Here is a 23481-nt window from a genome sequence, read left to right on the forward strand (position 1 = left end):
ATTTAAAAACTATTATTAATCTATGTTACTGGGCAAACAATGTATAAAGATGTAATCTATGACATGAATAGCAGAAATGGGGGAGGACAGAGTGGAGTTTTTGTGTGCTATTGACATTAAGTTGGTATAAATTCCAATTAGATTGTTACAACTTCAGGATATTCAATGTAATCTCCATGATAATCACATAGAAAATAGCTATAGAATATACATGTAAGGAAATGAGAAGGGAATCAAAGCATTCCATTCCAAAAAAATCAACTAAACACAAGAGAGTAATGCAGGAAATGAGGGGCAAAAAAGCTAAAAGACATATAGAAAACAAACAGCAAAACGGCAGAAGTCCCTCCTAAATAGTATTTACTTTCAATGTAAATAGTTTAAAACCTTTAATCAAAAGACTGATTGGCAGAATGGATTAAAAAAAAACCACACACCACCTAACTATATGCCGTCTTTAAGAGACTAACTTTAGATCCAAAGACACACTGACAGGAAAAGGAGGAAAAGAGATATTTTATTTAAATAGTAACCAAACAGAGAGTTAGGGTACCTAAACTAATATCAGACAAAAAAATACTTTAAATCAAAAAGGTTACAAGAGACAAAGAAGGACATTATATAATAATGTTAAAAGGTACATTACAACAAGAAAGTATAACAGTTATAAACACTTAACATGTACCTAATAACAGACCCTCAAAATATAGGAAGCAAAAATCAATAGAATTGAAGGGAGAAATAGTTCTACAATAATATTTTGATATTTCAATACCCCACCTTCAATAATGGATAGAACAACCAGACAAATCAATTAGGAAATAGATGACCTGAACAACACTATAAACAAATTGGACCTAACAGACATATTTAGAACACCCCACCCAGCAACAGTGAAATACATACTCTTCACAAGCACACATGGAACATTTTCCTCTCAAATCAATAACATATCTTTAACATATCTTTGCATCTTAGGGAAACAGAGCAAACTAAACTCAAAGCTAGCAGAGGAAGGAAAGCAGATTAGAAAGAAGATAAACAAAATATAAGGGACTTCCCTGGTGGTCCAGTGGTTAAGACGCCACACTCCCAATGCAGGGGGCCCGGGTTCGATCCCTGGTCAGGGAACTAGATCCCACATGCTGCAACTAAAGATTCCACACACGGCAGTAAAGATCCCGAGTGCCTCAACTAAAGACTCAGCGCAGCCAAATAAATAAATAAATAAATAAAATATTTAAAAACAAAAATATATAGAGAGGGAATAGAAAACAAAGAAAATGAATGAAATTACAAGTTGGTGTTCTGAAAAGATCAACAAAATTGAGAAACCATTAGCTAGACCAAAGAAAAAAGAAAAGATGCAAATAACTAAAATTAGAACTGAAAGTGGGACCTTACATAGATAAAAAAGATTATAAAAGAATACTATGAACAACTGTATGCCAACAAATTAGATAACCTAGAAGAACTGGACAAATTCCTGGAAACACAAATTACCTAAACTGACTCAAGAAGAAACAGACAATCTCAGCAGACATGTGACAGGTAGAAATTGAATCATTACCCTAAAACCTCCCAACAAAAAATATCCTGAACCAAATTCACTGGTGAATTTTATCAAATTTTAAAGAAGAATGAACATCAATACTTAACACTCTTCCAAAAAAACTGAAGAGGAGGGACTTCCCTGGTGAAGTGGTTAAGAATCTGCCTTCCAATGCAGGGGACGCAGGTCTGATCCCTAGTCAGGGAACTAAGATCCCACATGCCACGGAGCAACTAAGCCTGCGCGCTCTGGAGCCCACGCAATGCAACAAAAGATCCCGCATTACACAACTAAGATCTGGCGCAGCCAAATAAATAAATAAATATTAAAAAAAAAAAAAAAAAACCCGAAGAGGAGAAAACACTTACTGATTCATTCTGTGAGGCCAGCATTACTCTGATACCAAGGCCAGATAAAGACACCACAAGAAAATTACGGACCAAAATCCTTTATGAATATAGATGCTACAATCCTCAACAGAATACTAACAAATCAAATTCAACAGCATGCTAAAAGGATTATCCATCATCAACAGGCGAAATTGACCCTAGCAATGCAAGGGTGGTTTACCGTAGGGAAATCAATCAGTATAACCCACCACATGAATAGAACGAAGGGGGAAGGACCACGTAAGCATCTCAATTGATGCAGAAAAGAGATCTGACATAATCCAACGCCCTTTCATGATAAAAACTCTCAGAAAACTAGGGACAGAGGGGAAATGCCCCAAGGTGTTTATGAAAAACTCACAACTAACCTCATGTCCGGGGGTGTAGGACTGAAAGCGCTCCTCTGTGCTCCAGAACAAGACAAGGATGTCTGCTTTCGCTGCAGCTATTCAGCAGAGCGTGTTGTTCTAATCGGAGCAGTTAGACAAGAAAAAGGGTAAAAGGCACCTCAACTGGAAAGGAAATGGTAAATGTCATCGCCAGCCTCCCGGCGGCCACTGCCAAGAGGCGAACAGGTATTAGCGGAGCCATGGGGGAGGAAGAAGGCACTCAGAGGGGCCTCCCTAAACTCACGGCGCTGCGCAAGTGGTGGATTTGAGCCCAGCTGGCCGACCGGGGCTGCAGCTCTTCTCCACAAAAACCACCCCTGGGCTCACCTCGGTAGCCTGGGAAGCAGCAAGTTCTCGGGTGAGCTCCTCCAGGGCCTCGGCGTTCCGGCCACAGAGCACCAGCTTAGCGCCGGCGGCATGGAAAACTCTGGCACATTCTAGAGGAAGAAGAAAGCAGCATGGCAGCTGGGGAGGCCCAGGCCTTCACCGTCAGTTCGGCTCCCAGCTCCCCAGCCCCAGACCACAGGGCTACTTCTTCCACAGCCATCGGCACCGGCCCGCCGTGGAAAGCTGCAGGGCAGGGTTGGGGACACGGCACAGGGGACTCTGCTGTCACCGCTGCGGAGCCCACGTTCGGGGCTGTGACAGACGTCCGCGGGCAGGAGGCAGGCAGCAGCTGGGGGACAGACTGTTAGGGACCAGGCTCAGAGCTTGCCAGCCTGACCTTTAGCTCTGCTCCACCCTGCGAGCAGGGTCCCCACTTTCATGGCGAGGAGCTCAGTGAGGCAAGGGATGTGCCTGACGGTCAGGGAGCGCCAGCTCGGGGATGCCGTCACCTCAGCGCAGCAGGCACACGCCTGCCGGGGCCGCTTCTGTGGTTCTGTGGACGCACGGGGGACACAGGACTCTGGTGAGAAGGGGCGGAGGGGCTCCCCCCAGGCCTGAAGCCTGCAGGCTGTTCCTCCCGAGAGTACACAGGCCTGGGGCTCGTGGACACACGCAGCGGGGACAGAACGTGGGGAGGCTGATAGCCTTACGAGGAGGTTCAAGAGCTAAAGTATGCCGAGCGCCCACGCAGCAGGGCGGCGTTAAGGGCGGCATCATTTTTTTTTTTTTTTTTTGGCTGCATTGGGTCTTCGTTGCTGCGCGGGGGGGTTTCTCTGGTTGCGGCAAGTGGGGGCTACTCTTCACTGCGGTGCATGGGCTTCTCATGGCGGTGGCTTCTCTTGGTGCTGAGCATGGGCTCCAGTAGTTGTGGCACGCGGGCTCCGTAGTTGTGGCTCTCAGGCTTAATTGCTCCACAGCATGTGGGGTCTTCCCGGACCAGGGCCTGAACGCGTGTCCCCTACATTGGCAGGAGGATTCTTAACCACTGCGCCACCAGGGAAGTCCAAGGGTGGTCTCATTTTAAAAGGTTCCCTCCTGCTGGGGGCTCCTCTGAGTCACTACAGTGTCCAGGTGACAACTCACGAAGACCACGGAGGGGGAGCCCAGAGCTATGTGGGCGCCTCTCTCAGTCAGTATTCTCTGGTGGCAAGAAGAGAGACTCAAGTCACCCAGGGCAAAGCAAAAAGAGGATTTATCAGGAGGACTCCAGGGTAGCTCAAGAATGAAGGGAAGGAGCTGAATGGTTCAGCTGCAAAGGACAGGAGTGGTGGTGGCCAGGGCCCTGGGCAGCAGGAATCAAGCTCTCTGAGTGCTAGCAGGTCCCTTCCCCACTTTATTCCCAGCCTGGCCTCTCCACCAGATGGGGGCGGGCTGCAGACAGCTCTGCGTTCCGTGGACACCACTCCCCGGCCAGACAAGGGTGCCCTTGGCCTGTTCCCTCCAAGCTCTGGTGTCAAAATCCTTGCGAGGGACCAGATCAGCCCTGGTGGGGGCAGCATCACTAGGACTAGGCCAGCCAGGGTCGCGTGTGAGTCCCAAGGCTGCGACGGGAGGGGCAGGGAGAGGGAGGAGGCCGGGGGTGAGGGCCTCTCGCCCTGCCCCCAGACACAGCCGAGCCTTTAGTGCCCCGAAGCTCACAGCCCACGGAAAGCAGCACAGCCCTGCGGTCAAGAGGACGGACCTGAGCGAGACTTCCTGTGTCCGACTCAGACTCCCAACCCTGACGGGCCCTGTGATGTGGGAAGTTTCGACTTCTTTGTCCCCACCTTCCTCTTCTGTAGGTGCAGGCCAGCAGCCCTAGGACCGAGCGAGTTACAGCGGCCACGCTCGGCACTGCACAGAGAGCGCTACACAAGGGCTGCGTGTGTTTCTAAGCAGCCTTTTAAAAATGTTCTGGGGCTTCCCTGGTGGCGCAGTGGTTGAGAGTCCGCCTGCCGATGCGGGGGACGCGGGTTCGTGCCCCGGTCCGGGAGGATCCCACGTGCCGCGGAGCGGCTGGGCCCGTGAGCCACGGCCGCTGGGCCTGCGCGTCCAGAGCCTGTGCTCCGCAACGGGAGAGGCCACAACAGTGAGAGGCCCGCGTACCGCAAAAAATCAATCAATCAATCAATCAATCAAACGCTCTACAGGCTGGCTGTTGGTGAAAATGGAAACGCGGGGCTTAAAGGGGCGCAGTCTGTCCTCAGTAGAGGCCTAGTCTCCCTCAGGTGCCCAAGAGCAGGTGTGTGTGGCCCCAGCTGAGCACGTGGCCACCCCCGGGTCCCAGACTGAGTCTTGGGCCGGGTGGTCAGGTGGAGTGTTGGTGCCGTGGGCTGCTCGGAGGGCAAGGCCAGCCCCAGGAGCCCACCGGAGGGTCAGGGATCCAGGAAGGGAGGAGGCTCTGGGGTCCAGGTGGGGTCCTTCCCCCGCCTACACATCGAAAGCGAAAGCGAAGCGGGGCGGGTGCCAGTGTCCCTCAGGGAAGGAGGAAGGAGGCTCCCTGGCGGCAAAGCCTTCTTTCCAGACGCGGCGCCTCCCAGCCTGACCCAGATGGAGCTTTCTGGAAGGAGATTCAAGTCAACTAAACCGGTGCACTTCCAGGCATGCGGTGTTGTCTTCTTTGAAGCTCACCCTGACCGAGGGGACAAACGCAGACGGAGCCCCAGCCCCGGGGTCTGCGTGGGTCACAGCCCCCATCCCACCTGCCCTGCGGGGCCTCCTCGGGCGTGGGGCTGGGGGCAGGCGCTCCTGAGGCCCGTTTCCTATCACTCCCGAAGCCCTGCTGGCTTCCTCCCCCCATCTTGTCCCGACCTGGCCACCACGATGGACATTCAGTGAGGTGCCACCAAGATCCAAGGTGGGGGACACACAAGGGTCTGAACAGCCCTGGAAACTGGTCACCCGTGTTCTGCTTAAGCTTCGCTTCCCAAGGAAAGCCAGGGGAGGAAATTCAAGTTCGTGTAGAGAATGACAGAAATGCCACCAGGCTGAGAAAATTCCATGTTCACTTCCTGAAAAAGCTGATGCAGAGGCGGGAGGGAGGAGAGCAAGAGGCCTACATTTCTCTTGGGCTGCCAGCCGGTCCCCAGGCCACCAGCACAGCCGGCTCATAAGTCCACTGGGCGCCTGGCCTCGGGGCCGAGACGCGTCCCTTCGCCCGGTGTCCCGCCGGTCCACAAAAACAAGCCGGGAGACAAGGCAGGAGAAACACGAGAGCTGCCCCAACACTCAGCACGTCACCCAGGCCCCCAGGGCGGCCGACAGGGCGGGCAGGGCCACGAGGGTGGCTGGGGTCTCCTCCCCGCGCCCCCTGGGCACTCGCCGAGGGGTGTCTGTCCTGAGACGGCCGGGGCGGGGGATACACGCCCTCCTGGCCCGCCGATGGGACCCAGGAGGTGGTGGGAAGAGCACGGACGCACACAGACACGCGGGCTTCGCGTCTTCCACCCCCGTCCGCTCCCTGGTGCCACAGGAGGAAGCGCGGACGGAGAGAGAACAGCATCTCCGCCACGCGTGTGCGTGTCGGCGCCGCAGTGTGCCTCTCCCTTACAGCCAACCCCCAGATGCGCTTCAAGGACGCTAAGAAAATGCTTCTCTCTGTGGTAGAGCAGCGGCTGCCGACACCCTATAATTAGCAGCTGAGTAAGGTCAGAGGCCCGGCTATGACTTGGGGCCTGGAGACGTGATGACAGACCCTGGGCCGCCCCCGAGAGCCCAGCTGAACACCCTGCTGGCGCGCGCGCGGGCCCTGCACCCTGAGGGCTGCGCAGGCCCCCGGCCGCCAGCACGCCACTCCCCACCTGCTCCTGTGCTCCCGCAGCTCTCAAGGGCCAGCAGCCCCTGCGTGGCCGCGCTGCTCACGGCCCACCCCGCCCCTCCCCCAGGGAGACAAGGCGAGGGCTTGAGTCCTGGCTTCGCGCTCCTGCCTACAAGTCCCGGGGCAAGTCACACCTTCTCTGAGCATCGGCTGTGAGGACTCAGGGAGATGAGCCCAAGCCAGCACGCACCTAGGTGCCTCCGCTGCCAGCCCGCTGGGAACACCCGTCCTGAAAGGGCAACACACGGAGAGAAGTCCTTCCTCTGTGCACAGGCCACGGGCTCCCAGAGGGAAGGGACCCTGCCTCACATCCGTCTGTCCCGGCACCTGACCTAGGGGCCAGCACGGGGCCCAGGGCCACACCGGCTGTACTCTCACCGGCGAGGAGACGCAGGGGCGCCGGGTGTACCCCAACTCAGGACGCCTCCCGGCCTCGTTGCACGGACCTGAGCGTGAGCGCGGGGGGCGTGCAGGGGTGGCGCGGAGCGTGTGCAGAAGCTGACGCACCTGCACCCGCCCTGGCACGCTGCCACCGTCGGCAGAGGCGCGCGGGGTGGGCCTGGGACCCAGAAGCTCCGCGTGGCCACGAGGTTAGACCTGAGCTCAACTGGAGAACCCAGCTGAGGAATGGCTGAGGCCCTGCTGGTCCTGTCCCCGCCCGCGAAGGTGCCAGGGCACGGCTGGAGGCACATCCCCGTGAGGGGACGGCAAGTTGGAGGTGACGCCCAAGCCGTAAACCTGGGATGCCCGCTGAACCCAGGAAAAGGAACGTTTCGTTTGGCCCTAAGTTAGTGTCCATTTTTGCAAGTCTCCACATACCAATGCGCGTTTCCACAGCGACCGGCGCGAGGCTGCCCCACGTGCACACGCAGCCTCCTCCCTGGCTTCCGCCTCCGGCCCTGGTGCCGAAGGTCAGGGCCGTCCCTCACTGCACTTAGGCTCTCCGTCTCCATCCGGACCAAGGGCAGTGCCGCCCGTGCCGCCCAGCTGCCGGCCCGCCTCGCGTGTCTGCCCCCGCGCCGCTGCCCCCCCGCCCCAGCCCTGCCCCCCCACCCACCTCGGCCCAGGCCCGACGTGGCGCCCGTAACGACCACCACGGCGTCCCGGACGTGGGCGCTGGCGCGCAGCCACCGCAGCAGCTCGAAGAGGCCGAAGACGCCCACGCAGCCCAACAGCAGGGGCAGGATGGCCGTGGAGGTGATGAGGTCCATGACCCTCGCCCTCAGCAGACTCTTTCTGGAAGAACCAACCAGATAAATTAGTGACAAGGTGGAAGGACGCCAGGGACTCACCAACCCTCCTCCCCCAAGTCTGACACAGAGCCCGGATCTCTCGTGCGCACCCCAGCTCGGAGCCCGTCAGTGTCTCCCCAGGCCCTGCGCCCCGTGTGGACCGTTCAGCGTGGTGGAACCAGCTTCCTCTCTGCAAGGACACGAGCGGGTGGCAGGGCGCAGACGCACGTCGCCCAGGCAGGCTGAGGACCAGCTCCTGAAGTGCGCCAAGGAGGCCCCAAGTCTCCTGCAGAAATCTGTTCTGAGGAACTTAGTATCACCCAGTATCAATTTCAATTCCTGACATTGGTGAAACGAGAAAAGTTTTTCTAAAAACGTTGTTTAAAAGGAAAAAGGAGCCATACCGGTCGGTCCTTACACCCCTCCCTGGACAGTCTCCTCCATGGCCACAGGCCCCTGGATGCCTGGGGCGCTCACGGCAGGGCGGGCAGCCCTCTGCCAAGTGGCGCAGACTCAGGCCGTGGAGCGGAGGCCCTGCTGCACTGTGGCCCGTGCCCACCAAGTGCCACTGGCGAGCTGCGTCGGCCTGGCCAACGAGGAGCCCGCGGGAGCCGGGCGAGCGCCACCATGCGGGGTCCGTGCTTAGGAAACATCCGTTTCGGCTACAACTGCCCCTCCCTTCCTCATTCCCAGCCTCCACGCCCCTGGGCCCAGAGCAGCAGCCACGAGGGGAGACACGGGCTTAAAGGAACGTTGAGGAGGGCAGCGGGGAGCAGCCCCACGCTGCCACCTTGAGGTGCCCGCCCGGCCCTCCGGGGCTACGGTGTGAGAAGCGCGTCAGCTGCCAGCGGAGGAAGGGATTGGGGAGTAAGCGCACAGCTCCCGCCAACGAGCCTGCAGCCTCCAGTCATTCATCACGACGCGGTGACTGAGTAAAGCCCCCGCCCACCTCCCAAGCCCTCAACTCCGCGTATTTAAAAACATATCTCTGCTCCCTTCCCAAGACAGCACCCACTCTGTGGGTGCCACGAAGCCAAGAACACACAGACCCCGGCCCGGACCCGCCTGTGCCCTGAGCTGCTTTGACTCTGAAGTCCGGGTCTGGGAGGGGCTCCCGATCTAAGCTAAAAGGTTCTGCTCCGGTTGGAACGGTCAACCAAGCTAGTTCAGTGTTTAGCTTAATTTTTCACCTCCCTTTCCAAATACACCCAAATTCTTGATCACTATGAAAAAGTAACATCCTTGGACGAACATCTGCAAAAAGGACTCTTTCCTATCAACCTCCACTGAATCAACTTCTGAAAGACGCCAGCGACTGTCCGCTAAGTGGACACATTTCCCTCTTACCCTACACTGTGCCAAACCCACACGCGGATGGCCCTGGCAATCCAAGTGGATTCTGAAGTGCCGAGCTCCTTACCCGGGTACTGCTGGCACCAACCCCTGCCCTCAACTCAACTGGACGTTCAGGCAGGGCCAAGCCCCAGGGGAGAGATGAGGACCCAAAGATCCTTTGTTTGGGGACTTCCCTGGTGGTCCAGTGGTTAAGAGTCCGCCTGCCAGTGCAGGGGACACGGGTTCGAGCCCTGGTCCGGGAAGATCCCACATGCCGCGGAGCAACTAAGCCCGCGAGCCACAACTACTGAGCCTGCGCTCTAGAGCCCACGAGCCACAACTACTGAGCCCACGTGCCACAACTACTGAGCCTGAGCTCTAGAGCCCGTGAGCCACAACTACTGAGCCTGTGAGCCACAACTACTGAAGCCCATGCCCGTAGAGCCCATGCTCCGCAACGAGAAGCCACCGCAATGAGAAGCCTGCACACCGCAACCAAGAGTAGCCCCCGCTCACTACAACTAGAAAAAGCCCACACACAGCAACAAAGACCCAGCGCAGCCAAAGATAAAATTAATTAATTAATTTTAAAAAATGATAATGAGTTCGGGTCTGGAAGGATTAGACATGAAATAAGTTGCCGTATTATGCACAAGAAAATCAGGCTAAAGGGCAGAGAGGGGTTCCAACTGGACGGCAGGACACCGAGGCCACAGGGCAAGGGGGGGCTTGGCAGCAAAAGCAGCCAGGCTCAGTTCCCACAGCCCACATCCACTCTTGTGTGTCAGCGCTGACGGCCAGCTGTTCCATTAAAGGTGACGTCAAGCTACAGGTCACGCTTATGACCCATATCTGAAAATACGTATCTAATTTCAGAAAGTAAAAGCAGAGTAAAGCCACTCGTTCTTGGTCTCAAGCGTATGAAAAGCAGCAGCTAAGGCCGTCTCTGACTGACAAGAAAAGCTAGCATCCTTCCTCAGGCAGCAGATACTTCACCAGTGGCAGTTCCCGGCACCCATGTCTACTCTGGTCTTTTGACCCAGGGCAGAGTAACTTGAACCAGAGGCCAGAGGATACCTTCAGGTCGGCAGGCCCTCCCTGGAATGCTGGAACGAGCCATGAACGAGTGGTCTATGGGGCGTATTTTGGGATGCCAGCCTTAGGGCCCCCAGTTTAAAGGAGTGCAGGCTGGCATTAGTGAAGATAGAACCAAAAGGAAGGCCTGCGAGTATTTCAGACCAGGTCCTGAGCATCCAGTCGCGGAGAAGCGAGCACTGCTCTCCAGGAAGATGCCGGGCCCCCGCTGCACAGCACGCCCAGCCTGGGAGGGTGGGATGAGAGGTGCTGAGCACAGCTCCAGACCCTGCAGCACGGGCTCCTGACACGAGGACAGGGTGCTGGAGGCTAACCGTTTATTATGGGCCAGAGTCTTTGTTCAGTTTTTAAAAACAGCACTTATGATAGCTATCTAGACACCTTGCCACAAAAAACAATTTTGGTTTCTTTTCTTTTTTTTTTTTTTTTTTTTTTTAGTTTACTATTTATTATTGGCTGTGTTGGGTCTTTGTTGCTGCATACAGGCTTTTTCTAGTTGTGGCGAGCGGGGGCTACTCTTCATTGTGGTGCACGGGCTTCTCATTGCAGGGGCTTCTCTTGTTACAGAGCATGGGCTCTAAGCACGCGGGCTTCAGTAGTTGTGGCTCGCGCGCTCAGTAGTTGTGGCTCGTGGGCTCTAGAGCTCAGGCTCAGCAGTTGTGGCGCAGGGGCTTAGTTGCCCTGTGGCGTGTGGGATCTTCCCGGACCGGGGCTGGAACCCGTGTCCCCTGCGTTGCCAAGTGGACTCTCAACCACTGTGCCACCAGGGAAGTCCCACAATTTGGGTTTCTAATGGGCTTTCTAAAATGAATTTAGTATTACTGGACGATGCCTGAGTGATCTTGCCGTCTTTCCCAGAGCACACAAGGGGCCCAGACCCCTCGACGGAAACCACACACGGCGCTCACTGTGGGTGTAAAGCAGAAAAAGCACCACGTTGGCACTGGGTAGCAGGGTTCAAGTTCACTCTGTCACGTCCCTACTGTGTGACGCAAGCAGATTTATTCTCTGCAATTAAGTGTCCTAACTTCAAAATGGGGGTGATTATATATTCCAATGAGAAGCCACATGGGAAGCACTTTGTAAATGCTAAGGTCCTGCTGACTCATAAGCTAACTGAAAAAAAGCAATAAAGCATTTCCAGAGAGGATTTCAGACAGGAACTGAGCAAAGGCAGCCAGGCAGGGAGCTGGGTTTTTTTGGCTGCACCATGCAGCATGTGGGATCTTAGTTTCCTGACCAGGGATCAAACCTGCACCCCCTTCATTGGAAGCGTGGAGTCTTAACCACTGGACCACCAGGGAAGTCCCCAGACAGGCAGCGTTAATGGAGTTTCATAAAAAGACCAAGCTCCCTACTTTACATCCACATCTCACATGCGGAGCATACTCTCATCTCCAGGATGGCTCTGGCTCACCTGTTCACCTAAAGCACACGAGGTGCCATTCACACCGGGTGCCGGTGGGGCCGGGGTTGCAGGGCGATGGACCAAGGACACGTGGGTTCTGACCTCATGAAGCTCACCGCCTAGACAGACAGTGGCGATAAACAAAGAAACACAAAAATTAAACAACTGGAATTGTGATAAGGTGGCCTGTCTAGAGGATGAGCCTCACCTGAAGCTTTGAGTCAAAGTCAAAACCACCCAAGCTGGTGTGCTGGCCACATAGCACACAACCGGCCCAGGGCAGCCCGGGCTAGTGACTCCTCCATTGTAGGAGAGAACACTTTCTAACCCATTCCATGAGACCAGCATTACCCTGATATCAAGAAAAAACACTGTAAGAAAACTACACAACAATATCCCTTTTGAAGAGTGACACCAAACTCCTCAACAAAAAAAAACTAACAAACTGAATTTAGCAGCATAGTAAAAGGATTATACATCCTGACCACGTGGGATTTGTTCCTAGAATTCAAGGATCCTACAACATATGAAAATGATCAACAATATGCCACATCAACTGAAGGAAAAAAACCACACGATCAACTCAATTGACGCAGAAAAAGCATCTGATAAAGTTTAACACCCTTTCATGATAAAAGCACTCAACAAACAGGAATACAAGGAAACTACTCAACACAGTAAGAGCCATACATTATAAACCTACATCAAACATCAGACTCAATGGTAAAAGACTGAAAGCTTTTCCTCCAAGATCAGGAACAAAGCAAGGATGCCAACTTTCACCACCTCTATTCAACATAGTACTGAAAATTCTAGCCAGAGCAATTAGGAAAGAAAAAGAAATAATAGGCATCTAAATTGGAAACGAAGAAGTAAAATTATCTGTTTGCAGGTGGTATGATCTTGTATGTAGGAAACCCTAAGGACTCCACAAAAATGTGTTTAAAATGTGTTAGAATGAATTTATTCAGCAAAGTAGCAGGACACAAAGTCAATAGAAAAAAATCAGTTGTATCTCTATACATGCAAAAACAATTCCATTTACAATAACAACTAAAAGAATTAAACACTTAAGAACTAACTTAACCAAGGAGATGAAGACTTGTACAATGAAAACTGCAAAATATTGCTGAAAGAAATTAAACAAGACATAAATGAATGGAAATACATCCCATGTTCATGGAGTGGAACACTTACTACTATTAAAATGTCAATACCAATCAAAGCAACCTGCAGATTCAATTCAATCCCTATCAAAATCCCAACAATGCCTTTTGCAGAAAGAGAAAAACTCATCCTAAAATTCACATGGAATCTCAAGGTCCCTGAATAGTCAAAAGAATCTTGGAAAAGAACACAGAAGCTGGAAGAACCACTTCTTGATACCAAAACTTACTATAAAGCTAGAGTAATCAAAATAGTGTGGTGTTGGCACAAAGACAGACATAGACCAATGGAACAGAGAGCCCAGAAATAAATCTTTGCATATATGACCAAATAATTTTTGACAGGAATGTCAAAACCATTCAATGGGGAAAAGATAGTCTTTCAAACAAATGATGCTAAGAAAACTGGATATCCAGTGACTTACCTAGCAGTCCAGTGGTTAAGACTGTGCTTTCACTGCATGGGGCATGGGTTTGATCACTGGTTGGGGAAATAATATCCCACATTCCGCATGGCACAGCCAAAAAATAAAAAATTTAATTTAATTTTTTAAAAAACTGGATATCCACCAGCAAAAGAACAAAATTGGACCCTTATACAAAAATTAACTCAAAATGGATCAAGGATCTAAATGTAAGACCTAAAACATGTTTCTTACAAGAAAACATAGGCAAAAGCTTCATGACATTGGATTTCGTAATGTTTTCTTGGATAAGACTGTATAAATGCACAGGTAACAAAAGAAAAACTAGATAAATTGGTTCAAGAAAAATTTTTAATGTTGTGCAGTAAAAGACACTATTCACAGAGTAAAAAGATAACCCACAGGGTAGCAGAAAATATTTTCAAATCATATATCTGGTAAGGGAGCAATATCTAAAATGGAGAACTCCTACAATTTAAAACAAAAACTCAAAAACAAAAACAACCTGATTCAAAAATGGGCAAAGGGGGCTTCCCTGCTGGCACAGTGGTTAAGAATCCTCCTGCCAATGCAGGGGACACGGGTTCGAACCCTGGTCCGGGAAGATCCCACATGCCGCGGAGCAACTAAGCCCATGCGCCACAACTACTGGGCCTGCACTCTAGAGCCTGTGAGCCACAACTACTGAGCCCATGTGCTACAACTACTGAAGCCTGCGTGCCTAGAGCCCAAGCTCCACAACGAGAAGCCACCACAATGAGAAGCCCGCACACCACAACGAAGAGTAGCCCCCGCTCGCTGCAACTAGAGAAAGCCTGCACACGGCAACAAAGACCCAATAAATTTTTTTAAAAAATAGGCAAAGACTTGAACAGACATTTCTCAAAAGAAGACATAAAAACAGCCAATAAGTATATGAAAAGATGCTCAATATCACTAGTCATTAGTGAAATGCAAATAAAAACTATAATGAGATACCACCTCACACCCATTAGAATGACTGCTATCAAAAAACCAGAGGGGCTTTCCTGGTGGCGCAGTGGTTGAGAGTCCGCCTGCCGATGCAGGGGACGCGGGTTCGTGCCCCGGTCCGGGAGGATCCCACATGCCCCGGAGCGGCTGGGCCCGTGAGCCATGGCCGCTGAGCCTGCGCGTCCGGAGCCCGTGCTCTGCAACGGGAGAGGCCACAAGGGTGAGAGGCCCGCGTACCACAAACAAACAAACAAACAAACAAAAAAACCAGGAAGTGATAAGTGGGAGGATATGGAGAAATTAGAACCCTATGCACTGTGGGTGAGAATGTAAAACAGTATGGCCCCTGAAAAAAAAAGTATGGAGGTTCCTCAATAAAATTAAAAATAGAATTATCATATGATCCAGCAATTCTGCTGCTGGGTATATACTCAAAAGAATTGAATGCAGGGTCTCGAAGAGATATCTGTACACCCATGTTCACAGCAGCATTATTCACAATAGATAAAACACAGAAACAACCCAAGCGTCTACCAATCAATGAATGGATAAGCAAAATGTGATACGTACATACAATGGAATATCACTCAGCTTTAAAAAGGAAGGAAACTCTGACACATGCTACAATATGGATGAACCTTGAGGACATTATGCTAAGTGAAATAAGCCAGGCACAAAAGCAAATACTGTATGAGTCCACTTACATGAGATACTTGGAGTAGTCAAATTCTTAGAGACAGAAAGTAGGATGGGAGTTGCCGAGAGCTGGGAGCAGGGAGGGAAATAGGGAGTTATTTTTTAATGGGTACAGAATTCCAGTTTTGCAAGATGAAAAGAATTCTGGAGACAGATGGTGGTGATGGTGGCACAACACTGTAAATGTATCTAACACTTCTGAGCTATACACTTAAAAATGGTTAAGATGGTAAATTCAGGGCTTCCCTGGTGGCACAGTGGTTAAGAATCCACCTGCCAATGCAGGGGACACGGGTTCGAGCCCTGGTCTGGGAAGATCCCACGTGCCACAGAGCAACTAAGCCCGTGCGCCACAACTACTGAGCCTGCGCTCTAGAGCCCACGAGCCACAACTACTGAGCCCGTGTGCCAAAACTACTGAAGCCTGCGTGCCTAGAGCCCGTGCTCCGCAACAAGAGAAGCCATCGCAATGAGAAGCCCGCGCACCACAACTAGAGAAAGCCCTCAGGAAGCAACGAAGACCCAATGCAGCCAAAATTTTAAAATAAATAAATAAATAATTTTTTTAAAAAAATGGTGAATTCAAATTGTGTATATTTTATTACCATAAAAAATTTTTAAACGTGTCATTCACAAAGGATTAAACATTAAATGCTGTCTAATTTCAAGTAGGCTCATGGTTGAAATCAGATTATTTTAAAATTCTAACAAATTAGTTTCCTCATGAATTTGGATAAATTATTTGCCTCTGCCCACTGTTCTCTCTCTTAGACAATTTATTTAGGATGATGGTTCACTCTGAGTTCCAAGGTTTTCTTTTTATTATTAATTAATTTATTTACTTATTTGGCTGTGCCGGGTCTTCCTTACAGCATTCGGGATCTTTAATGGCGGCATGCAAACTCTTCGTTGTGGCATGTGGGATCTAGTTCCCTGACCAGGGATCGAACCCAGGCCCCCTGCTTGGGAGTGCGGAGTCCTAGCCACTGGACCACCAGGGAAGTCCCCCAAGTTATTTTTGGAACTGGAAAACATAACTGTGAAATTTAACTAGGAAATGCCCTTTACTCTGAAGCAGTTTTTAATAATGCTTCCACTTAAAACTTAGAGTGTCCTGACTTTAATGCCAGAAAACATATGGAAAGGAATCTCACGTTCCGGAGGATTAAAGGAGAAGGGAAGCATAATAACCTGAGAGGGTTTTCCAGAGCCACCTTCTAAGCTTTCATTTAAAAATAGCCTAGCCGGTGACCTATCACTTTATTTCCCAGCATCCCACCAAACAGCTCCCTAAGGACACGGCCAGGTCGCCTCAGGACATGTCCACAGTAAGCCATCAAACAATCTGTTTATTTCACAAAACACTGTTGGCAGATTTACTTTTCCCCATACATATTTCCCTCCTTATTTCTCTCTCAGAGTCTTTTCAGTATTGGAAAAAATTACTTGGCAAATTCCAGAGCCCATACTAAAAAAGAAAAAAAAAACCTTAAATCGAAAACATATTTTGTACATTCACCATGTTTTTTGCTAGGGTATGTAACAGCATAAAGGCGCTTTTTTTTCTATTTTCTAAGTGCTTTTATTATAATGGGTATTGAATTTTTTGACAGGCTTTTCAGAATCTAAAGAAATAATCATATCATTGTTCCTAATACTTAATAATGCTGGATAAGATACTAATCAATTTCCCAATATTGAACCAACCTTGCATTCATGGAATATATCCCACTTGCTCATTTTATTTTCTTTGAAACAAAAGGAAAAAAACCACTCAAGGAGAATTAGGCAGTTACCTAAAAAAAGACTGCTCATAAGCCATTTCCCATAAATGAAACAGGAATCTTTTAGCAATAAAGTGAGTTTTTAAAGAATGGCTTTGACTTTTACATTATGGTAAATTAATGGGCAAAGAACAGTCTTTTCAATAAATGATACTGGAACAACTGGATATCCACAAACTGAAGAATAAAGTTGGAACCTTACAGAACACAATATATAAAAATTAACTCAAAATGATCAAAGACCTAAATGTGAGAGCTAAAATTATAAACTACTTTAAAGAATATTTAAGTGTAAACCTTCATGATCTTGGATTAAGCAATGATTTCTTAGCTATGACACTACAGCAAAAGCAACAAAAGAAAAAAATAAATTGAACATCAAAATTTAAAACTTCTGTGCTTCAGGCTTCCCTGGTGGCACAGTGGTTGAGAATCTGCCTGCCAATGCAGGGGACACGGGTTCGAGCCCTGGTCCGGGAAGATCCCACACGCTGCGGAGCAACTAAGCCCGTGCGCCACAACTACTGAGCCTGCGTTGTAGAGCCTGCGAGCCACAACTACTGAGCCTGCGTGCCACAACCACTGAAGCCCGCACACCCTAGAGCCATGCTCTGCAACAAGAGAAGCCACTGCAATGAGAAGCCCGTGCACCACAACGAAGAGTAGCCCCCACTTGCTGCGACCAGAGAACGCCCACGCGCAGCAACGAAGACCCAACACAGCCAAAAATATATATATTAATTAATTAATTTTAAAAAAATTTACTCAGTTGAATTTTGCTTTTAACAATGGGTAGGAGTGAGAAATGACATTATTGACATTCAAGAGGACAAGCCCTAGAAGGGTTTAACTACCAGAGACGAGAGCTCTGGCTGGAAACCAGCAGGGTCTGTATCTGTATCTTCTTCAAGTCAATGTACAAGAAACTATGGGCGAGATTTGACCACCTGCAGGCATCCTACTATGCGCAACTACATGGAACGCACTTAAAGAGCCTCTCCAGAACAGTTCCCACACTGCGAGAGCTCCAGCCCAACACTTTACTGCTCTGTTTAAGTCAATTTGCTTGTTTGTTTGTTTTGTTTTTGGCGGTACGCGGGCCTCTCACTGCCGCGGCCTCTCCCGTTGCGGAGCACAGGCTCCGGACGCGCAGGCGCAGCGGCCACGGCTCACGGGCCCAGCCGCTCCGCGGCACGTGGGATCCTCCCGGACCGGGGCACGAACCCGCGTCCCCTGCGTCGGCAGGCGGACTCTCAACCGCTGCGCCACCAGGGAAGCCCAAGCAAACCTTTTTAAAGGCTAAATAAGCTAGCTCCTGCCACAAGTAAAACCCAAGAATTTTTTTCTAAAGGGCCTGGGAGCCATCTGTCTTAAGGTAACATCGTGGGAGTTTAGCCTAGGCACCTCGACAACCTGCTTATAGAAATTAAGGATGTTTTATTTTTCTTTCAGAGAAAGGCAACTGACTAGCACAGACGGCCACCCCAATCACCAGGTAAATTTAGGATGAAAACACATACAGCAAATGGTGTTGTCTAGTCTTTTTACAAGAGAACAAATTACCACTGATCTTGAGATTATGTATGTAATGGGCTGTAAATGGTGGGGTTTTTTTCCCCTGTTTTTGTAGTCTCATTTGCAGATTACCTGTGCTGTATCCCAGTTTCAGTTAATGCTTGAATTACAGAATTCTTTTCTTTCCGTATTTGTGGAGAGCATTTCCTAGGTTGGCAGAAGATTTTATTTTTACCTTTCCCCAACATAAATGTGGAGAAATTCTACTCTCACTGGACCACCTCACAGGTCCCACCTTGACAGCTCCCTCAATAAGGAAAGGTGGGGACTTGCCTGGCAGTCCAGTGGTTAAGACTCCAGGCTTCACAGGTTCGATCCCTGGTCAGGGAACTAAAATCCTACATGCCCCACAGCACAGCCCCCCTCCCCCCCAAATGGGAAAGGTTGTTCCTCTCTGACAAGAGCTTTAGAGACGCAGCCATTCCAGTCATGTGAGTGCCAGATCTTCCCACATCGCTGCTTTTGTGACACCCCACCTGGATCATTTCAAAGACGTCTTACTCAAAACTGAACTCATGTCCTTCCTCTGAGCTCCGATCTCAGATACACAGGCCAGAAAATGAATCAGCCCTGAACCTCCCTCTTCCATCTTACCCCAGAGTGAACCTATTACCAAGTCCCACTGATCCTACCTTTTAAACAGCCCTCACACCCATCGACTTCCGCCTCCGCCGCCAAGGGAGAAGCCAGTGATCTTTCATAAACACACACCTGCTGGTTCTACTCCCTGGCTGAGACTTTTCAGTGGCCTCCCACCATCCTTAGGAAAAGCTCCAGATACTCGGCATGACCTGTGAGGCCTGCATGGTCTGACCCCTGCCTACCTCTCCAACCCCATCTCCCTGAGTCGCTCCTCCGCCCTCTCCGTCCTCCAGCCCCAACCGGGAGCTTAAGCTCCAGAAGGACACAGACCATGTTTATTTGCTCATGCTATGTCCCTAGCACAGTGCCTAGCACATAGTAGATGGTAAACAAACACACCTGAAGAATAATATTGGTAAAACAACTGTAGCATCTTAAATGGAAAGCAAATAAAACATGAGTTAAATTAATAACTATCCTTACACATTTGTATCCTAGGTAGCTAACATATGACTTGGACCATCAGGAGACTAAAAAATGTTAAATAATTTTGCAAACCAGAGACAAATAGGGTGAAATACAATACTGGCACTCCTGTCTATTCAGCTTTGCCACGCAAGTAACCAACACCGAGCAAGTGTCACACTGAGGTCTCTGGCCCTCCGCACATCCGTCCCCACCCAGGGCAACCAGAGGCCTAACCATGTCTGAAGAAGGAGGCCCGGAGCTGGAACACAGACACGGTTTGTGGAGATGATTACATGCCCTGCGAAGCAAATAAACCCCGGGGCGCAGCACTGCTCGTACGGATCCGACCTGTGGCCGCTTCTGCCTTGGAGGCACTCTCCACCGCCGACCACGTGGGTCGCTCCGAAACTACCAGACACAGCCCCTCCGACCCCCGAGGCCTCACGTGCATCCCTCCTTCTCCTGACTCTTCTCTTTGCCCAATTTAACTCCAACTCAGTCCTTAAGGTCTCGGCTGAATACGATCTCCTCAGGAAAGGCGACCCTGTCCCTCCTCACCCCGCCTGCTGCCACCGACTCCATTATATATTCCTACAGCGCCCTCTACTGTCTCCTATGGCGGGTGCCACGACCACAGCCAATATTTAGTTGGTTATTTTCTATTTTCTGTGTGTCTCCCTTGCTAGAGTCATTGCTTATGAGTTGCTACTTCAACTCAAATTGCTACCTGAAGACAGGGGCTGTGTCTGCTTTGGCCATCAGTGTATCCCCAACACCTAGCACCTGCTAGTACAGACCAGCTGTTCAATAAATATCTGTGAAGTGAAGGAATTAATGAAATACATAGACAAGCACTAGCTTTTGGAGTGACATGGAATTGGCTGTGCCCTTACTAGTTCAGTGCTAAATTTCTTTCCATCTCTGAGTCCGTTTCTTCCACTATAGATGAAGACAGGACTTCCCTGGTGGCGCAGTGGTTGAGAATCCACCTGCCAACGCAGGGGACACGGATTCGAGCCCTGGCCGGGAAGATTCCACATCCCGCGGAGCAACTAATCCCGTGTGCCACAACTACTGAGCCTGCGCTCTAGAGCCCGTGAGCCACAATTACTGAGCTTGCGTACTGCAACTACTGAAGCCCGCGCACCTACAGTCCGTGCTCCACACAAGAGAAGCCACCGCCATGAGAAGCCCGCGCACCACAATGAAGAGTTGTCCCCTCTGGACACAACTAGAGAAAGCCCACGCACAGCAACGAAGACCCAATGCAGCCAAAAATAAATAAATAAACTTTAAAAGAATATTTTTTAAAAATAAATTCTTGAGCAAGGACCTCTTCAGGGGCAACCCCTGTACTAGAATGAGTTTGGTTTTATACAGAAGCCTCGTTTGTTTTTTTGTGTGTGTGCTACGCGGGCCTCTCACTGCCGCGGCCCCTCCCGCTGCGGAGCGCAGGCTCCGGACGCACAGGCTCAGCGGCCGTGGCTCACGGGCCCAGCCGCTCCGCGGCACGTGGGATCCTCCCGGACCGGGGCACGAACCCGGGTCCCCTGCATCGGCAGGCGGACTCTCAACCGCTTCGCCACCAGGGAAGCCCCAGAAGCCTAGTTTTAAAAGCCTGCTTCTCTCACTTATTTGCTGTGGGTGCTCTCAGCACCCAAAACTGGGCTGGAAAATACGGTGATACTACTCACTATACTCTCTCGTGCTGAGGAATAAGAGATATCTACAACAGTCATTTTGGTGGGTGCTCAAAAAAGTTAGTTCCCTGCCTATCCCTAAGAATTAGATCACGTTCGCTAATTCTATCCCTGTATCACCAAGTTGAGGATCCCTTTTTCTATCTGCCATTTTTCTAGAAACTGACTTCCTCTGTTTTCCCCACACCCAGGTTGGAAGACGTGAAAAGCACTTCCTGGTAATTCCATTAAGAGAAGCAAGTATTACGTTCACTAAACACACGTGTATATGAAGCTCAAAAATTATTTCGTTAACTATTTCGTACCAAAGTAACTCGTCAATTCTCCAATCACCATAGCAAAGGAAACTAAAAAGAGGGTTGTATGGGTACCATTTGTTGAGCACCTATTCTGTGCCAAACGCTAGCTGAGTACCACCCATGCGCAATCTCACCACGCTTTTCGACAAACTCATTGGAGGGGCGTTTTATTCCCAAAGTTACAGCTGAGGACACTGGTCCAAGCCGCACAGCTTGGGAACGGCAGAGGAAGGGCAGGAGGCGCAAGAGATGCCGGGCCACCCCGCGGGGACGCGGCAGGCAGCGCCCCCGCCCGGCCTCCGAACAAAGGTACCTGCTGCGCTACCTCTGCACAGGCCAGGTGCCGCCAGCCTCGCCCGCGCACGGCGCGGAATCGGGGAAATCGGGTCCGCCGCCTGCCTACACCCACTTGCAGCCGCGCCAACCGAGGCTCAAAGCTCAGCGAAGGCGCGGCTCCCCATCCAGAAAACGCTGAGCCTGGACTCCAGCGCGGGCGCCCCTCCGGGTCCGCGGCCTCCGCTCGGCCTCCACACCACTTCTCTCCCCTCAGCGGGCGAGATGGAGCTCGAGCCGGGACCTGCCGCGCGCCTCAGCTCGGGGCGGGACCTCGCGCCCCTCGCCACCGAGGTTCCCCCGCCCGCAGCCCTACCTAGTCGTTGCGGAGGCCATGGAGAACGAATCAACCCCATCCTCCCGCCTCTCCGGTGACGTATTTTTCCCTCGCCCAGCCATGACGCTGCGCATGCGCGCTGGGCGGGCGCGCCTCAAGGCGCAGGTAGGAGGGGTTGGATGCGGAGGTCTGAATTGCGTCCAGCAGCGTAAGTGCCGTCCCTCCATCTTCGGAGGGAAATTCGGAAGGTCACGGTTTGAGTTCCGTGCACTCTTGGGGAAGAGGGCAGGGGACACAAAGTGGAAGAATGTGTGCTACGGAGTATAAAGCCTTAGTAATTAAAGCGGTGTGATACTGGCCCAAGGATAAATAAAAAGATCAATGCAAAAGAAGTCAGAAGCCAGAAACAGACCCACGGGGATGTAGTCACATGTCTTCTCCCCACAAAAGAGCCACTATAATGAAATAGAAGAGTTATTTTGAAGGAAAAGTGCTCGATCAATTGAATGTCCTTGGCGGGGTTGGGGGACGAACTGTAACCCCTACCTCGCGCAAAAAAATCAATCCAAGATAGGTTGTAGACCTAAATGTGAAAGACACGACTCTGGAAAATAACAGCCAACAGCAGAATATCGGAGGTTTTTAGTTTTGTTTTTCTTGGCTGCGTCGCGCGGTTTTGGGGATCTTAGTTCCGGGACCAGGGATCCAGCCCTGCCAGAGCAGTGAAAGCGCCGAGTCCTAACCACTGGACCCCCAGGGAAGTCCCAAACAGCAGAATATCGTGACCGTGGGAGAGGAAAATACTTTTTAGCAGGACATTAAAAAGTAGCAACCTTGGGCTTCCCTGGTGGCGCAGTGGTTGAGAATCCGCCTGCCGATGCAGGGGACGCGGGTTCGTGCCCTGGTCCGGGAAGATCCCACGTGCCGCGGAGCAACTAGGCCCGTGAGCCATGGCCTCTGAGCCTGCGCGTCCGGAGCCTGTGCTCCGCAACGGGAGAGGCCACAGCAGTGAGAGGCCCGCGTACCGCAAAAAAAAAAAAAAAAAAAAAAAAGTGACATTCCTTCCCTGGAAGGAAGGGTTTAAGACTTTTTAAAGTGTCCTGTAGTGTCCTATTGCCTATTCTAACAAATAATATCTACACTGTATTTCTTCAAATGCTCAATCAGATGTAATATTCAAGAGGAATATCTATAAAGGCTGTGTCAGATGCAGTGAACCTTTTAATAAGACTGACTTTTCCACAGGAAGCTCATGGCATCTACGGCTAGAACGGTGCTGTCCAGGACAGTAGCCGCTAGCTACCCATGGCTCTTTAAATGTAAATTAATTCAAAAAAAATTAAAAATTCAGTTCCTCAATCCCACCAGATGCAGAACATTTCTACCCCCCCAGAAGGTTCTGGAGGAATGTGCTAGATGAGTCACAGCGAGGGCATGTTACCCTTGACAAACAGCCCTTCTGCCCTCTGTTATTTCCACCAAGTATCTCTAGTCCTGTGGAAGACATCTGCGTGTCAGACAGTGAGCTGTTGTCAACTGGAAAAAACTAAGCATTGGTCACTGGGCATTGAACCCGGGAGTCTGGCCCAGAGCCCATCCCTGGAAAGAGTCGTGCCACCCG

The 23481-nt window shown here is 50.7% G+C and overlaps 1 protein-coding gene across 10 annotated transcripts in view; it reads right to left on the reverse strand.

Moving 5' to 3' along the window:
* DHRS7B (dehydrogenase/reductase 7B) overlaps window positions 1-22306 on the reverse strand; it is a 36633-nt gene extending 14327 nt beyond the window's left edge. For 5 of the 10 annotated variants that reach the window (XM_067021852.1, XM_067021851.1, XM_067021854.1 and 2 more), the window contains exons 1-3: window positions 21900-22306; window positions 7571-7749; window positions 2658-2767 (exon numbers count right to left, since the gene is read on the reverse strand). In XM_067021852.1, coding sequence (XP_066877953.1) covers window positions 2658-2767; window positions 7571-7749; window positions 21900-22087 — 477 coding nt within the window. In that variant the 5' untranslated portion in view covers window positions 22088-22306. Of the gene's footprint in view, window positions 1-2657; window positions 2768-7570; window positions 7750-7855; window positions 8089-11592; window positions 11703-21563; window positions 21864-21899 lie in introns of those variants that run through there. The other 5 variants (XM_067021859.1, XM_067021858.1, XM_067021856.1 and 2 more) reach the window with 5 other exon arrangements.
* Window positions 22307-23481: the final 1175 nt, after the last annotated feature.

The sequence above is a fragment of the Kogia breviceps genome, chromosome 19 (genome assembly GCF_026419965.1).
Source record: "Kogia breviceps isolate mKogBre1 chromosome 19, mKogBre1 haplotype 1, whole genome shotgun sequence".
NCBI lineage: Eukaryota > Metazoa > Chordata > Mammalia > Artiodactyla > Physeteridae > Kogia > Kogia breviceps.